Here is a 17,500-nt window from a genome sequence, read left to right on the forward strand (position 1 = left end):
TGGCAGTGAATGAGTTAAGGGACATCCCATTCTTAATCCATAGGGTTTAAAATGACGTTGGTCCACCCTTTGCAGCTATAACAGTTTCAACTCTTCTGGGAAGGCTTTCCACAAGGTTTAGGAGTGTGTTTATTCTTCTAGAAGCACATTTGTGAGGTCACACACTAATGTTAATGTTCAAGTTCAAGTTCAAGTTCAAGATACTTTATTGCCATTTATGTAAAAACATAATTTGTTTCAGCACTACAGTGTGTGTTTTCTTCTTATACATATAGTGCAGCTAGACAAAGACAGTGATGACACAACAGACAGACAACAGTGCATAGATAGTAATACTGTAGAGGTAGTGATGATATTAGTAATAAAGTGCAATGGAATGGGCATCAGTCATAGTTCAATGGCCAAATGACACTCAGATGACACTCAGTGTGGCAAAGGACCAGCCGCATTGATCAGTCTGACGACTGTGGGGAAGAAGCTGAGGCGGTGGCGGGTCGTCCTGGTCCTGGGCACCCGCAGCCTTCTCCCAGAGGGGAGGATGGAAAACAGGCAGTTCCCTGGGTGTGTGGGATCAGCTATGATCTTACTTGCCCTCTTCAGTGCCCTGGTGTCATGGAGGGACTTAAGAGAGGGCAAGGGAGTGCCAATCACCCTCTCTGCTGACTTGATCACCCGCTGCAGCTTGGCCTGGTCCTTGGCCGCTGCAGCAGGGAACCAGGTGATTATGGAGTGTGTGAGGATGGACTCAATGATGGTGGTGTAGAACTGAGTCATGATGGGCCTCGGCAGCTTAAATTTCTTCAGCTGCTGGTGGAAGTACATCCGTTTATGGGCTTTATTGAGGAGGGTTGTGATGTTTAGTTGCCATTTCAGGTCCCTGGAGATGATCAGACCTAAAAACCGGCATGATTCTACCCTGGTCACCGGTGTTACCCCCAGCATGATGGGAGGGGGCGGGGTAGGATTCCTCCTGAAGTCCACCACCATTTCCACTGTCTTTGATGCATTAAGCTCAAGTTTGTAATGGCTGCACCAGCACTGTAACCGTGAAATCTCCTTCCTATATGCGGACTCGTCCCCCCTGGAGATGAGCCCCACCAGGGTGGTGTCATCCGCAAATTTCAGGAGTTTTACGGATGGGTGGAGTGAGGTACAGCTGTTGGTGTACAGGGAGAATAAGGCGGGGGACAGTACACAGCCCTGGGGGGAGCCTGTGCTGATGGATCTGGGGCTAGATGTACATTTCCCCAGCTTCACCCGCTGGGACCTGTTGGTGAGAAAGTCCATAATCCACCTGCAGGTGGGGACTGGAACCTGTAGCTTGGAGAGCTGGCGCTCCAGGATAGAAGGGATGCTGAGTTGAAGTCCATAAACAGAATCCTAGCGTAATTCCCTGTAGTGTCCAGGTGTTCCAGCACATAATGCATAGCCATGTTCACAGCGTCATCCGTGGACCTATTGGCTCTGTATGCAAACTGCAGGGAATCCAGTGCAGGATCAGTGATGGACTTCAGATGGGCCAGGACAAGGCGCTCCAGCACCTTCATGATAACAGAGGTCAGGGCGACAGGTCTGTTGTTGTTGAGTCCGGAGACCTTGGCCTTCTTGGGGATGGGGATGATGACTGAAGCCTTGAAGCATGTTGGGACACGGCACAGCTCCAGAGAGGTGTTGAAGATGTTGGTAAACACTGGAGCCAGCTGGTCAGCACAGTGCTTCAGGGCCGATGAGGAGACAGAGTCCGGGCCAGCCGCCTTGCGAGGATTCTGACTCCTGAACAGCCACCTCACCTGCTGCTCGGTGACATAGAGGGGGGGAGGCGGGGAGTGGGGGGAGGAGGGATAGGGCGGAGAGATAGGGGAATGAGGATGAGGGGGAGTAGAAGGGGCCTGTGAATAAGACCCAAGGCCAGGGGGGGTACCTTCTCAAACCTGCAGTAGAAGTTCTGGTCACAGCCTGCTTTCTACTGCCAGGCTTGAAGTCTCTCACATGCTACACTGGACCACACTCTGTACCGGGTTACAACAGGCTTGGAGAGTTTCAGTTTTTGCCTGTAGCAAGGGATCAGGTGAATGAGATCATGGTCACTGTTGCCCAGTGCAGCACGGCCGACGGAGTGGTAGGCCTGACGGATTGTGCAGTAGCAGTGATCAAGGGTGTTTTCTCCCCGGGTGGGACATGTTACTTGTTGTTTATATCTGGGGAGCGGCCGACTCAGATTAGCCCTGTTGAAGTCTCCCACAACAATAACAAGACTATCTGTGTGCCTGCGTTCCACGCTCATTACCTGCTCGGCCAGTGTATCTACAGCTGTTGTAACGTCAGCAGAAGTTGAGGTGCAGGCCAGTCAAGTTCATCCACACCAAGCTCTGTCATCCATGTCTTTATGGACCTTGCTTTGTGCACTGGTGCACTGTCATGTTGGAACTAGAGCTGTCAATCAATTACATTTTTAAATCTAATTAATTACATACTCTGTGATTAATTAATCTAAATTAATCGCACATAAAATGTAATCGCAAAATCGCAATGTCAACACTATTTCTTTGCAGTAATGTGGTACTTAAAGGAGAATTCCGGTGTGAAATTGAGCTTAACTGTACCGAAACATGTTAAGGTGTACTCACACGTGTTTTAGACGCACTTTCACTCACCCCCAGCATTCCGAACTCCTCCGTTTTCAGCCTAGCTTACAGTAGGCTTGAATCTATTAGATTGGGCATTACGTAGCCTATGCAGCTAAATAGCTATTTTTAAACCATTAAAAAGGTTCCAAGTAACTCCACACTGCATTGGTTGACTTCTGAGGGTCCTGACATTTAAAACGAGATACTTAGAACTTTGGAAGTGCACAGGAAGTTTATTAAAAAAGACTGTTTATTCAAGCAGTACCTTCATAGAATCTCTCCGCTGGGCGCCATCTTGTGGTGAAGTCGCGATAAGTCGACTGACGAGCACAAACGAACAGGAAAGACAGGGGGACATATTGCAAACATTTTGAGCTTTGTTACTCATCATGCTCATGTAGACAGTATAACTATATATTTCCTATGGAATTACTTTAGCAATATGTTCCCCTGTCCTTCCTGTTCGTTCGTGCTCGTCAGTCGGCTTATCGCGACTTGATTCCAAGATGGCGCCCAGCAAAGAGATTCTATGAAGGCACTGCTTGTAAACAGTCTTTTTTTTAATAAACTTCCTGTGCATTTCCAAAGTTCTCAGTATCTCGTTTTAAATGTCAGGACCCTCAGAAGTCTACCAATGCAGTGTGGAGTTACTTGGAACCTTTTTAATGGTTTAAAAATAGCGATTTAGCTGCATAGGCTACGTAATGCCCAATCTAATAGATTCAAGCCTACTGTAAGCTAGGCTGAAAACGGAGGAGTTCGGAATGCGGGGGGTGAGTGAAAGTGCGTCTAAAACACGTGTGAGTACACCTTAACATTTTTCGGTACAGTTAAGCTCAATTTCACACCGGAATTCTCCTTTAAGAGTTGACGAACTCCGATGAAATGCAAATTCTGTGCTGCAGACATTGCAGAGGACTTTGTTTTAATCAACACTTTCTTTTTAACACCGTCAGGCCGTTTTTGTTAAAGTAAATGTGCCAATCAATGATCCAGGCAGCACATTCTCGTCTCCCCATTTTACGGTCTAATGGTTACTGACTAGAATGGCTCCGGGTCAAAGGTCATCGATTAATCTGCGTTAATTTTTTTAATCAGTTATTTTATCTCAAATTAATTCATCTAAATTAACTCATTAACTGCCATTGACGTCTTTAAACGTCAATTTAGACACATACGTTGACTGCCATTGACGTCTATAGACATTTTTCAATGGGGAGGGCTCATGGGTGGGCTTGGGAACGATCTGGCAGAGTTTCAGGCTTTTAAACAGACTGTACTAGCGATCCAAACTGCTAGATGGCAGCAGTGCCATTTGGATCATTAGTATCTGCCTCCAGAGTGCACATGCAGAGACAAACAGCAAGAAAACACAATCAAGATTGACCACAGTGGATCTAGTTTGCACGTGGTCCAGCAAATAAATATGCTTACTTCTTACATGGATGGAAAACACGTGAACGGTATGATCCATTTACATTGGATATTGCTATATAGACTAACAACAACTTTGCTAGTGCTAGCTTGCTAAGTCTACCGTCCTGTTCAGAGTCTATAGCGACCATCAGAGGCCCTAGCTACCCTGAAGAGACTGACGAGATAACAGTGCAATCGTAGTTGACATACTACTGAAACGCTAATGTTAAAAAGTTGATTTTCACAAAAAGATCATTTTGGTCAAAATCAGTGTTTTTAGCAAAACTAACCCATGTTCTACTGACGATTACTAAAGAATGGTAAACGATAGAAACAAACCGTTTTTTCCTGGTGAAAGAAGAGTCTACTCTTTCATTTGGTAGCTTGTGTGTTTACATAGTCATAAAACTCACTGTTCGGTGGATCTTAGAAAAACAGTCAAAATGCTGTAAAACGTCTGGCAGTATGGAGCGCTCTGCACTGAAATGGCTGGCAGCCAATGAGTTAATCAGTTATTTTGACAGCCCTAGTTGGAACAGGAAGGAGTCATCCCCAAGCTGGGCTTGGTTCCTTAGTTCCAATGAAAGGAACTCTGAATACTTCAGCAGTAACCAAGAGATTTTGGACAATTCCATGCTCCCAACTTTGTAGGAACAGTTTGGGGATGGCCCCTTCCTGTTCCAACATGATATATTGGACATTTTAATACAATCAGCAGCCGTGAGAAGAGCTTCATCTGCCATCGTGTTTACTTTTCACAGCAGTTTGAGAGAGTTGCTAAGTGTGTCTTGGTGTGAAAATAGTTAACAGCACTTGTTGCCTTGCTCTCCTGTTAGAGGCAGAGTATCCTGTTTGGAACAGAACCAGAGACCAAATGCATGTCACCAAACACAAGAGTAATTTTAGTGATTGTTAGAGACTGGTGATTGTGTTTGTGTGATTAACAGATTGGTTTGTGTTTGTACTAGTGACTAGTGTACTTGTAGGTGAGGTATGTTGTAAGGACTGTAATTGTCTGATTCTTAATGTTTTCACCACGCTATTTTTGGAAGAACATTTATTTATTTATGATACATTATTCATTCACATAGAAAATTGGTCTCCTTAGAGGTTGGATTTTTCCTCATTTTATTACTTAAGGCATTAAAGATTAATTTCCAAAAGATGATTTTATATCCATCTTTTTAGTCACCTTTAGCAACACTTTCAGCCATGACTGTATATATGTGTGTGTGTGTGTGTGTGTGTGTGTGTGTGTGTGTGTGTGTGGCCACCCACCGCAGTGCTGCCACAGTAGGGGTCTGTGTGTGTGTGTGTGTGTGTGTGTGTGTGTGTGTGTGTGTGTGTGTGTGTGTGTGTGTGTGTGTGTGTGTGTGTGTGTGTGTGTGTGTGTGTGTGTGGCCACCGCAGTGCTGCCACAGTAGGGGTCAGTGTATGTGTGTGTGTGCGGGTGTGTGTATGTGTCTGTGTGTGTATGTGTCTGTGTATGTGTCTGTGTCTGTGTCTGTGTCTGTGTCTGTGTCTGTGTGTGCGTGTGCGTGTGCGTGTGCGTGTGCGTGTGTGTGTGTCTGTGTGTGTGTGTGTGTGTGTGTGTAGCCACCGTAGTGCTACCACAGTAGGGGTCAGTGTATGTGTGTGTCTGTGTTTGAGCTGTTATAGACTTGTGGTTGTGTGTGTGTTAGAGGCTTTGATATGGAGGTCGTCAGCTGTCAGCACACACAGCCCATCTGAAGAGCCACAATCACACACATTCTGATTCCTGATGTTTCTCCCTCCAGCGTCTGCACCTTCAAGGCATCCCGATCCAGGGCAGGATTTCTTCTCCAAACACAAGGGGGCGCTGGAGACTCGTCTTCCTGTCCTCGCCTCCATCCTGATTCCACTCCAGCAGAGGGGGGTTCTGAATGACCTGGAGCGTGAGCAAGTGGAGGACAAATCCAAATCCACCCGCACAGAACGGAACCATCTTCTGCTCGCCATGATAGAGAGGAAAGGAGCCACAGCCCAACGGGTGTTCTACGAGGTTCTAAAGAAGGCAGATCCTCATCTGGTGAAGGACCTGAAAAACAAACACCTAAATCTTACCAACAGATAATTCCCTAAACAGAAACTCTTTTGTCATTCTCAGAGCACACAGCCTTTAAGGGTCCCCTGATCCTGCCAAATTCTGCTCCTGTTCACTATAGATATTGTAGCGTCTCTGCCGGGTCCCTGCCAAATACTGCTCCTATTTATCATAGATCTTGTAGCACCTTTGCAGGTGCTCTGCCAAATACTGCTCCTCTTGGTGATTTTCCCCACTCCCCTTAGCGTCCCCAGGCTGAAAACCAACCTTGCAACATTGCAAGAGAAGAGAAGTTAGAAACAGGAAACTCGTTTTTAGTCGTGTTTCTCACCTTGGAACATCCACATTGTTCTGCTGAACTTATGCTAACCGTTTCTCTAGCTTGTAAAGAAATCCATGTGCTTTTTTCATTACATTTTTTCACTGTTCATAAGAAATAGCATGCACACTTCTCCAGCAGAGGGGGAACTATAGCCAACCCTACCAAGGGGGCCTTAAAAGTATCTTTCCCAGACAACTGAAGATGTTCTAAAGAGCATATTCATTTGGCTGGCACCACTAGCCTTGCTCACTACAGTAGTAGGGTACAACTGAGGACTAGGGGTAGTAAATAACAAGGCAGTAACTCATTCTACTACCATTGAATTATTTGCCAAATATTTTGTTGATTGGATGATTTACTGTTTGCTAATTTGCGTTTGCCTTTGTTTGCTAATGTACATTTGCAATTGTTTGCTAATTCACGTTCGCCTGTTTCCTCATTTATATTTGCCTACTGTATGTTTGCTAATTTATGTTCGCCTATGTTTGCTAATTTGAACACACCTCAGGTCTGACCAAAGAACTACCTGTTTAATCAATTGAGAATTCAAATGATATTGATAAATAAATGTATGATTTTGTAGCTCATTTTGTTTGTGTACATTATTATTAAACCTGATGATTGTGTATGTGACTGTAATTACTGTATGTGATAGTGATGGTGTGTGTGTGTGTGTGTGTGTGTCTGTGTGTGTGTGTGTGTGTGTAACTGCAGTAGTCTGGTGATCGTGTGTGTGTATGTGTGCATGACTGTCGTAGTCTGGTGATTGTCTGTGTGTGACTATCATAGTCTAGCTATTGTGTGTGTGTGACTATCATAGTCTGGTGATTGTGTGTTCATGTGTGACTATCGTAGTCTGGTGTGTGTGTGCTGCTACAATGAGTTCTCCAACACTGATTTCTGCTATTTATTTTTTCCATCTTTTAACGTAACCCTTATGTTATACTCAAATCTTACCGACGTTTGTTATCCTTAGGGTCAATAAACTCAAAAAATGATTAAAATTATTTTTTTTTACCCAGTTTTTTTTTTTTTTGTGGTAGGTACTTAACAAGAGTGTAATAACCACCATGAAAAGCCCTACAAAACAATCCCCCCCCCCCCACACACACACACACACCCCTTTATGAACCCTGGAAGCCTGGCTGGCAATATTGCCCATCCAGTGTCAACAGCCCAAAGGCTGACTTTTTGGACTTTTTCAGTCCTGCCAAAATAACTGATATGTAATATGTACTCGTATATGTAATAATGATAATAACTACATGTTCTCATACTATTACAATGATAATATCCATGATGTGTCCAATTTACCTCATGTTTCATAAAAATGGGGTCAAATTGACCCCAAGAACACCATTGTAAAAATTTTTTTTTTACATGACATTGGAAAGATAACATTGTGCAAATTTCATGATTACTCTGTTGTACCCTTCAAATGAGGAAAAGTAATGTAACATGAAGCAAAACAAAAAAAGTGAACCATATATTTGGTGATGATAAACATTGATTGGGCTGTCAAATTGACCCCAAGGACAAGATTAGGGTTAATGATATGCACCTCTCATTCAGTGGAGCAAGTCCTTACAGTCAGTCTGTTCTCAGCATGTTCTCCTCTTGCCCACTACATGGCAGCAGTGCTTTGGCCTGGACTCAGACTGAATAGTGGGAAGTGAGATGGACCTATTCATAATGACTAATGCTAGTGTATGATAATATGCTAACTCATAATGACTAATGCTAGTGTATGCTAATATGCTAACTCATAATGACTAATGCTAGTGCATGCTACTCATAATGATTAATGCTAGTGTATGCTAATATGCTAACCCATAATGATTAATGTTAGTGTATGCTAATATGCTAACCCATAATGACTAATGCTAGTGTATGCTAATATGCTAACTCATAATGACTAATGCTAGTGTATGGATATGCTAACAACCAGTAGACAATATAGCAGAGGTGAAACTCAGATAAGGAAGCATATATATTTCATTACCAAGGCACACTGCAAACAGCTCATTCCCAGATGCTGTTTCTTTGTGCAAACACTTCACCTGTGCATGATGGTAACTACCTGTGCATGATGGTTATTACAGCAATTGGGAATACATATCAAACACACAGATTTGCTGAGGATCACAAAATCCCTGGTGTGTAGACAAAAATCTGTTTAGTTCCCCAAATGGTGGAATATCCCTTTACGTAGGTGTGTGAGTTTATATTCTTCAGAGGTAAACAGACTCAGATGAGCTGATCTGTGTTGTTCAGCATCAGAGTAGTCCTACAAGAGGAGATCTTTTCAGGACTTATTTAAAAAATAACGTCCATTAGATGCTAAAGTTTATTCACTGAAGTAACAACACGGTGGTCATATGACAGGCGGTTGGGCTGTTTAGTGTTAAGTAAGTGTGTGTGTGTGTGTGTGTGCTGGTGCATGTAAGAGATGCCATTTTTAATGTGCAGGTCTATCAGTGTCAGCTAGGGTTGCCAACTCTGAGAAAATAAAATACGGAACAAAAATACCGGGGGGGGGGGGGGGGGGGGGGGGGGAGAAACACTAATAGCCTCAAACTTGAGGCCCAGTTATGGCAGACTTTGGGGTCATAGGGCCCACCTACACGTACCTCCACCCCACATCAAATCATCATTATGATTATCATTGTCACAATTATTATTATACTATATTGTATGCACTTTCACTTCAAAGCAGTCAATACTGTGCTTAAAGTGCTAGTTTGTGATATGCACATCAGAGGCCTGCTTTACTACAGTTTTTCTCAAATGCTAAAACACAAAAGCCAATCCTCAGTCTAAACCAAATGACCAGTTGTCTAAACACATTTACTAAATCTAGCCACAATTTTTCAATACCATAAACACATTTCACATGAAGACACAATTCACAAAACACAATCCTCCGTTCTCATAAATCTAAGCACATTTTTCCTTGCTAAAACACATGTTGCAAAACATATTCTCAAATGAAAGCTCATGTGATGCAAAATGCTTGCCACAGTCACCAATAACTGAACACAATGAACACACCTAGCGTCATTTACAGTTTTTTACGATTGTTTACACACTAAAATATTTTTTTTCACACAATTAGCCAAATTTTACTCCAAGGAGCAAAACACCTCCACAGATTTGCACAACATTACACACAATGTCTGCTTCACCCTTTTTGCAAAACATTACACACAGTGATTTGTAAAACTCTACACATATTTCCACACCTTAGACACAGATAAGGATTGTGAGGTTACTTCCTTGTCATTACAAAGCCCCGGATTGCCAATGACTACACTAATGAACGAATTGGATAATCACATCCACCAGGTGTGTAAGCACACATGTGCAAAATTGAAAACGCAGCACTCAGGTGTGCTATACAGTCTTGTTGCTTTTGCAGTAGTTGCTCTTCAGAGTCAAAGTGTATGTACTTTATGCAGTAGTTTTTGTTTGTCTACAGATTTTATTTGTTCAATTGATTTCATTGTTGGTTGATCACTATAACTGATTATGGTTAGAAATACTGTAAGTATTGAAAGAAATACTTGAAATATTCAGTCTACAGCAGTCTTCAGTGTTGTACAGTGCAAGTGCAAGTTTATAGACCTATTTATGTACACTTTCCCTATGTCGAACTAATCATGAAGAATGTTGTGGGTTTGTCACTATTTTTTGGACATCTAAATGATCCCTTACATAACAATGTCTGGGCAAAAATCTAGCACATGCTATTTCCTAATTTTTCTTTTTACAAATGCGTTTTGCATTTATCACTGCAGTGTGAAACTGGCTGCAATAGTGTCTGATCATTGAGGACTGTGTTTGTTAAATGACAACTAATAGCATTTTTACAAATATGTGTATATGTTTTGACTGAAGTGTGTATGTTTTGACTGAAGTGTGTTTGTTTTGACTGAAGTGCTTCATTTTGCAAAGAATCTAGGAATTATGCAAAATGAGTGTGGCGTTTGGATACCTGTGCTTAAATTTTGTTAAAAAGAACTCGGTTTGAAAAATTGTGTGTAAGCAATTGGAAAAAACTGTATTACACACAATAACAATGTGTGTGTGTTGATCAGGGTGTGAAAGGTGTGAAGGGTGTGAAGGGTGTGAACTTCACACCCTTCACACCCTTCACACCTTTCACACCCTGATCATGTTTTCAAGTTGTTTCCTGTTGTGTGCAATAGATTCTGTTTTTTGCACTGAGTTGTGTTACAGTAGTGTACTTGCAGAATGTTCTGTGCTCTTCATATGAAACTCACAACTCTAAATGAAGAACTCTTTTCCAAAACGCTATAAATCCATTTTTGAAAACATTACTGTACTGTAACAAAACATGTTACTGTATTTACAGTAATGTGTGTTTTAGGTAATATCAATAAAATATTTTTATTGAGTAAAGAAAAATTACAGTAACTAAACATAACCCAATACAGTTTCACTGAGGTTACTTGAAAAACAAAATTAAAAAAATATATTTATGAAAATTCATTAGTAAAATGGTGGATACAGCGTTTTGGAAAAGAACTCTTCAAATGCCTAATCCTCTGCAGAGATCTAAGAAGATCCGTTACTCTAAAGTTTTTTAAAAAACAAATATGCATTGGCGGTTATGAAACAAAGAACCTTCTCACAAATTGAGCATTGTGTTTTCAATTGTTTTGCTGAAGTGTGTAATGATGTGTATAGTGTTTACATTTTTGAAAGCTTCGAGCTGCTCTTTTGGTGTGAAAGTTTGAGTTTTGAAGTGGGAAGGTGTGGTTGTGCTCATGTAGCTTTAGAAAAGGGTATTGTGTTTAGACATTGGGGAACATGGAGGAAACGTTTGTGAAATGTGTTTTAGCATTTGAGAAAAACTGTAATGTAAGATATATTTACAATAGTTCATTGCTTTTGCATGATTGCATGAGAAATATTCCTGAAAACAACAGCAATTATATGGGTGCTATTGTTTTGGGATGTTTCCCTTATGCAATAGCCTACACTGATAGGCAAATGGAGAAAAAATGTATATTCTGAAATTTCATTTGAATGCCTGAATGTAAAGATCCAGGAAACATAATAACAACTTTTGTTTATGGTAAAAGGCCCAGCATAAATAAATTATAATAGGCGTAAATAACTTATCTGGAGATCTTTAAATGAAACACCAATCTTTCGACCATGTTATATTCAAATTTGCCTAAACAATACTCAATGCTAAACAATGTAGCCTATTGTAGCCTACAGTCTCTGTTCTGTTTCTATGGAAGTGGCAAGAATCCACGTTGTTAAATGTCATTAATAAAATAGCCTTCCAACAGGTTGAAGTGGAGCTTTGCCAACAACGTTATTGTGTAGTTTCAGTTTCTGTCGCGCAAACGTGCAAACGCATGCAATGAACGCTCATACCACCACTTAATTGTATGACCCTATGTTTAATCGCATCAAATTAGCAAGCATTTCCTCCTGATTGCAGAACACGTTTGTTTTCTTTTCTGTCGGGCCGCGGTTGCATGATCAATTGCGCAGCTAATTACAGGTGAAGCACCGGACCTCACTCCATGCCTCGCAGACCAGCAAGCTCCACGTTGCGTCAGGGAGTTTTTTAGGCTTTTTTTGTGTGTAGCCTATGTTTTTAATTGTAGTATGTGTGCATTGAGCAGTTTCTCAAAAATACGGAACAAACAGCGTTCTGTATTAGTTCAATACGGAACAAGACTTTTAGGTGTCAAATACGGGACGATTCCGTATTTTACGGAACGGTTGGCAACCCTAGTGTCAGCCTTTATTACACATATTAATAACACAGAAGGTTCACTTCACTCCAGTTAGTGAGGCCTTCACAGGGTGTGAGAGTGAGAGACTGAGGGGTTTCCAAAGCTGTGAGTTTTATTGAGTCTCACATTTCTAGAATATTCCACATAAGAAGACAGACACTCTGGGTAGTGAAGTGAAACGATGCCATGGAGAAAGCCCGGGAGTCCTGCGGCCCAGAGTCCTGTGGTATTGGGGTCCATCTAGAGTCCTGCGGCCCAGAGTCCTGTGGTATTGGGGCGCAGGTGGCATCTAGAGTCCTGCGGCCCAGAGTCCTGTGGTATTGGGGCGCAGGTGGCATCTAGAGTCCTTTGGTATTGGGGCGCAGGTGGCATCTAGAGTCCTGTGGTATTGGCGCCCAGGTGGCCTCTAGAGTCCTGCGGCCCAGAGTCCTGTGGTATTGGGGTCCATCTAGAGTCCTGTGGTATTGGGGCCCAGGTGGCATCTAGAGTCCTGCGGCCCAGAGTCCTGTGGTATTGGGGCGCAGGTGGCATCTAGAGTCCTTTGGTATTGGGGCGCAGGTGGCATCTAGAGTCCTGTGGTATTGGCGCCCAGGTGGCCTCTAGAGTCCTGCGGCCCAGAGTCCTGTGGTATTGGGGCGCAGGTGGCATCTAGAGTCCTGTGGTATTGGGGCGCAGGTGGCATCTAGAGTCCTGTGGTATTGGGGCGCAGGTGGCATCTAGAGTCCTGCGGCCCAGAGTCCTGTGGTATTGGCGCCCAGGTGGCATCTAGAGTCCTGTGGTATTGGCGCCCAGGTCGCATCTAAAGTCCTGCGGCCCAGAGTCCTGTGGTATTGGGGTCCATCTAGAGTCCTGCGGTATTGGGGCACAGGTGGCATCTAGAGTCCTGTGGTGGGGCGCAGGTGACATCTAGAGTCCTGTGGTATTGGAGCCCAGGTGGCATCTAGAGTCCTGTGGTATTGGGGTCCAGGTGGCATCTAGAGTCCTGTGGCTCAGAGTCCTGTGGTATTGGGGCGCAGGTGGCATCTAGAGTCCTGTGGTATTGGCGCCCAGGTCGCATCTAGAGTCCTGCGGCCCAGAGTCCTGTGGTATTGGGGTTCATCTAGAGTCCTGCGGTATTGGGGCGCAGGTGGCATCTAGAGTCCTGTGGTGGGGCGCAGGTGGCATCTAGAGTCCTGTGGTATTGGAGCCCAGGTGGCATCTGTGGTATTGGGGTCCAGGTGGCATCTAGAGTCCTGTGGTATTGGGGCGCAGGTGGCATCTAGAGTCCTGCGGTATTGGGGTCCAGGTGGCATCTAGAGTCCTGCGGTATTGGGGCGCAGGTGGCATTGTCTGTCTGTCATTGAGGTTCATCCAAACTCCAGGTGGCCAAACACACCCACAGCTGATCAGAACACACGCACACCCAAACACGCACTCACACACACACTGATTAGAACACACACACACACACACACTGATTAGAACACACACACACACACACACACACACACTGATCAGAACACAACACACACACACACACACACACTGATTAGAACACACACACACTGATCAGAACACAACACACACACACACACTCTGATTAGAACACACACACACACACACACACACACACACTGATCAGGACAGCAGCAGGAGGAGCTGAAGGGCTTAAAGGGAGAGACGGTGAAGTGGGAGTGTTCTATAGTGGAATTAATAAATAGTTTGCTGTTGAATACATGTGTGTGTGATTACATCATAAGTGTGGCTATGAACAGAGGACACAACATGAATGTTTACTGTGAGAGTTCAAGTGCATAGTTTACGTAGAGAGAGGGGTGTCAGGTCCACACACACACACACACACACACACACACACACAGGTCCAGGAGAGGGGCGTCAGGACTGAGACACAGGACTGAGAGGGAGATGCATCAGTGTCCACACACACACACGGGACCGAGAGAGAGGAGCATCAGTGTCCACACACACACACACACACACACACACACACACACACACACACACACACACACAGACACACACACGGGACCAAGAGAATCTCCTCTGATGTGAGCTTACTGATACACTTCAGTAGGATATTTTTAAAACACAGGAGGACAGAGTAGGAAGGACTGGTCATGTCTATTACTCTCCTCTCTCTCATACACACACACACACACACACACACACACACACACACAGTCAGGCGTTCCTCCTGCTGGAGTGGCTGGTGGCGGATGTACGGCCCGTCTCGTGCTCCGGTCTGTATTTTAACCAGCAGATGAGCCACGTGACGACCACCGACACCATGGCGAGGATGCTCGCGACGGAGAGGCAAATGGGCCCAGCGGGCGACGGTGGCCCGCCGTGACTGTGCACGAGAATCAGGCCCATGAAGAGTAGCACTAGCATGGACAGGAATGAGAAGATGACGCAGACACAGCCGGTCGTGAGCGCGAGCCGCTTGCAGTCGTTACAACAGTCATCGCCGTAACGGTGGCTCGCCGATGAAACAGAGTCCCGCGAGAGGGTGGTGGCTGCCGAGACGGTGCTGGATGGCGTCACCGTTGCCTGGCTCGCGCTGGCTGTCGTTACGGTTGCAGACGTCGCGTCCTCGTGCCTGAGGGCGATGAGCGCCGGGTGCAGCGGAGGGGGGCTCGTGGGAAGCGCATCCTGCGGAAGTGGGTCCGTGTCCATGTAGAGAGGAAAGTCCTCCGTGACCTTTGTGTTGTTCGGTAAATTCTGAATCTGGTAGTCTGGCACAGGAGTCCGGTGTCTGCACAGCGGGCACGAGATCCGCCACGGCCTCTCCTCCCGCAGGTGCAGCGCGTGCAAGCATTCCCGGCAGAACGTGTGCAGGCACTCCAGGATCTTGGGCGCGCGACGGTCCAGGTCGAAGTAGTTGTAGCATATCTTGCATTCGTACTCCTCATACGGTAACGGGAAAGCTAACACCGAGCCCGGGGGCGCGAAAGGACCGCTCATCGTTCCCGCTGCATCCGCCTCTGCCATCGCATCCCGCATCACTCACATCCTCACGAGGAAAACAATAGAGGCTGACCGGGAGATTAACCCCCCACGCGCCCTCGCCACCCTACGGCCTTCACGAGTCGCCAGTGGCGATGAAATGTAGCCTAACCGAACAGCGGTCGGTGACTGTAATATTCTCCCAGAGAATCCCCAGTAACGTGAACACGCACGGCGGGATGCGATAACACAGCTTCCCGGTTCAGCTGCCCAACGCGCCGTTCTGTTATTCTCCAGCAGACCGAGGCAGTGACGTAATGTCCCGGTGATATCTGGCTGCCGAACGGGAGATAGCACGAGCTCTCCTCCGCCTGTATCCTCTGGCGGTGCGAGATAAAGCTGTTGGTCACCGGGAATACGTCAGAATCCAGTCCGCTTCCCTCTCCGGAGCTCCATCCGACACGAAGACGTCAGAAATCAGAACCCAGCCCAGTTCTCTCTCTCTCTCTCTCTCTCTCTCTCTCTCTCTCTCTCTCTCTCTCTCTCTCTCTCTCTCTCTCTCTCTCTCTCACACACACACACACACACACACACACACACACACACACACACACAGCTCCTTATCTGATGCCAGAGGCTCCTGGAAGATGAAGATGGGAGGGGATCACATACGCGATGCCATCACACACACACACACACACACACACACACACACACGATGTGTCTGAGACCAGACAAAGCGCAGGTGAATATGAAGAGCCCGCGTGCCTGCCTGTTTTAAGCATAACAAGTCATTACATTTGACACGAGCTCCAAACCTACCACTCAAAATATACTTTTACAGTAAAAGGCACAATATCATTTAGCATCTCAACACGCCCTGTTGGCCCGTAGGTGCCCCTGCTTCCTGAAGTAAACAGCACTTACAGCAGGCAACCCTTTCTACTTTTCCATAGAACTGCTTAAAAAGCAAAATTGTACACCATGTTGTAAGTCGCTGCAAAGCCAAATATAATATAATGAATGAATGGCCATCATCAGATTTCCTCCAAGGGCCCTTGACTTTAACACACACACACACACACACACACACACACACACACACACACACACGCCTGGCCAACGGAGGGGATTGAGCTCTGATCTCTGCGCCTTTCCACACTACTCCGGCAGCTCTGTCTCCCCGAATTTCTCTCTGGACCCCCCCGCCGCACCCAACCTCCTCCGTCCTGTGCACACCTGGGCAGGTAAATGTTTGACCCTGGACTGGCGGTGTGTGTGTGTGTGTGTGTGTGTGTGGTCCCAGCGGCTGGCGCAACTGCACTAATCTCTCATGGGCGTGTTTATGACCCCACCTGCGTGTGCATCAGAGCGCGCTCACCTAAAGCTCACGTCACGGTAACTTTGCGCATTGGTAAATCTGTGCAGGTCATGCTGTCTCTCTCTCTCACACACACACACATACACACTCACACACACTGGACACACCTTACCTCGTCAGGGCGTGTGCGTAAACAGGTGCGGAAGCGCTCGTGCCAGACTCTCCCGTCGTCTGTGGGGACCATGCGGGGACTCATCGCGCACCTGCACAGCTCGGAGCTCGTGGCTCGCTTCCAACGGGCATGTGGTCTTTACCCAGCCACGAGCACCGAGGAGAAGTCCGTCCGCGGTCATTCTGTGGACGACCGCGCAGTCCCAAACGGAAACACCGGCGTTCTCAGACACCGAGCTGAGGCAGACACCGGGAAGTTACACCGGGGCACGAAAGAGGAGGACAACAACTCAAACTACAAGTGCTCCGGAGACGCAGAGGAAGTGAGTTCGTATGTTTGTATTTTATTGTTTATTTATTTCAAGAAGATGAATTGAAGATGAACTGGTTAAGCATGAATGTTATTTGTCATTGGCATTTCCACACACGCAGTGTCAATGTCGGCCCGTGGGGCACGCGCTCTCCCGACTGGCTTTTCTCGTTTCTGTAGCTGCCGGGGATTCGGGACTGAGACTCTCAGCAGTTTGTGTCGTAGGCAGTGTCGTTATCAGAGCGGCAGCGCGGCATCGCGAGCCGTTTGTCCAGCTTATTAGTATTCCGTCTATGCCAAGCACGCGAACATTACCGACCGCGCCAGAGATAACACGAGCCTCAAATCTGGCTGCGCTCTTTACATGTCCGGTGTGCACCTGCGGTGGTGATGTGTATCACCAGGTGATGGTTTGATGGGAACAGGCAGGTAAATCAACCACATCGCCTACTATGATTTCATCAGTCTCTCTCTATCTCTCTCTCTCTCTCTCTCTCTCTCTCTCTCTCTCTCAATTCAATTTAATTCAAAAGTGACAGACA

The 17,500-nt window shown here is 45.6% G+C and overlaps 3 protein-coding genes across 5 annotated transcripts in view; 2 read left to right on the forward strand and 1 right to left on the reverse strand.

Moving 5' to 3' along the window:
• The window catches only part of LOC134099427 (NACHT, LRR and PYD domains-containing protein 12-like), a 25,112-nt gene extending 18,248 nt beyond the window's left edge, over positions 1-6,864 (forward strand). For both annotated transcript variants that reach the window (XM_062552298.1, XM_062552299.1), the window contains one exon: positions 5,822-6,864. In XM_062552298.1, coding sequence (XP_062408282.1) covers positions 5,822-6,138 — 317 coding nt within the window. In that variant the 3' untranslated portion in view covers positions 6,139-6,864. The remainder of the gene's footprint in view (positions 1-5,821) is intronic.
• Positions 6,865-14,391: 7,527 nt separating this feature from the next.
• Positions 14,392-15,404, reverse strand: LOC134100056 (E3 ubiquitin-protein ligase RNF182). The gene has a single exon (XM_062553105.1). It carries the CDS (start codon positions 15,211-15,213, stop codon positions 14,392-14,394), a length of 822 nt encoding a protein of 273 aa, XP_062409089.1. The 5' UTR covers positions 15,214-15,404.
• A 1,200-nt stretch (positions 15,405-16,604) lies between these two features.
• sgpp2 (sphingosine-1-phosphate phosphatase 2) overlaps positions 16,605-17,500 on the forward strand; it is a 5,391-nt gene continuing 4,495 nt past the window's right edge. Inside the window, exon 1 of one of the 2 annotated variants that reach the window (XM_062552497.1) lies at positions 16,605-16,971. In XM_062552497.1, coding sequence (XP_062408481.1) covers positions 16,720-16,971 — 252 coding nt within the window. In that variant the 5' untranslated portion in view covers positions 16,605-16,719. The remainder of the gene's footprint in view (positions 16,972-17,500) is intronic. The other variant, XM_062552496.1, reaches the window with a different exon arrangement.

The sequence above is a fragment of the Sardina pilchardus genome, chromosome 13 (genome assembly GCF_963854185.1).
Source record: "Sardina pilchardus chromosome 13, fSarPil1.1, whole genome shotgun sequence".
Classification (NCBI taxonomy): Eukaryota; Metazoa; Chordata; class Actinopteri; order Clupeiformes; family Clupeidae; genus Sardina; species Sardina pilchardus.

Coding starts and splice junctions, on each gene's coding strand:
- LOC134100056 (XM_062553105.1), bottom strand. CDS start 15,213: ATGCGGGATGCGATGGCAGAGGCGGATGCAGCGGGAACGATGAGCGGT.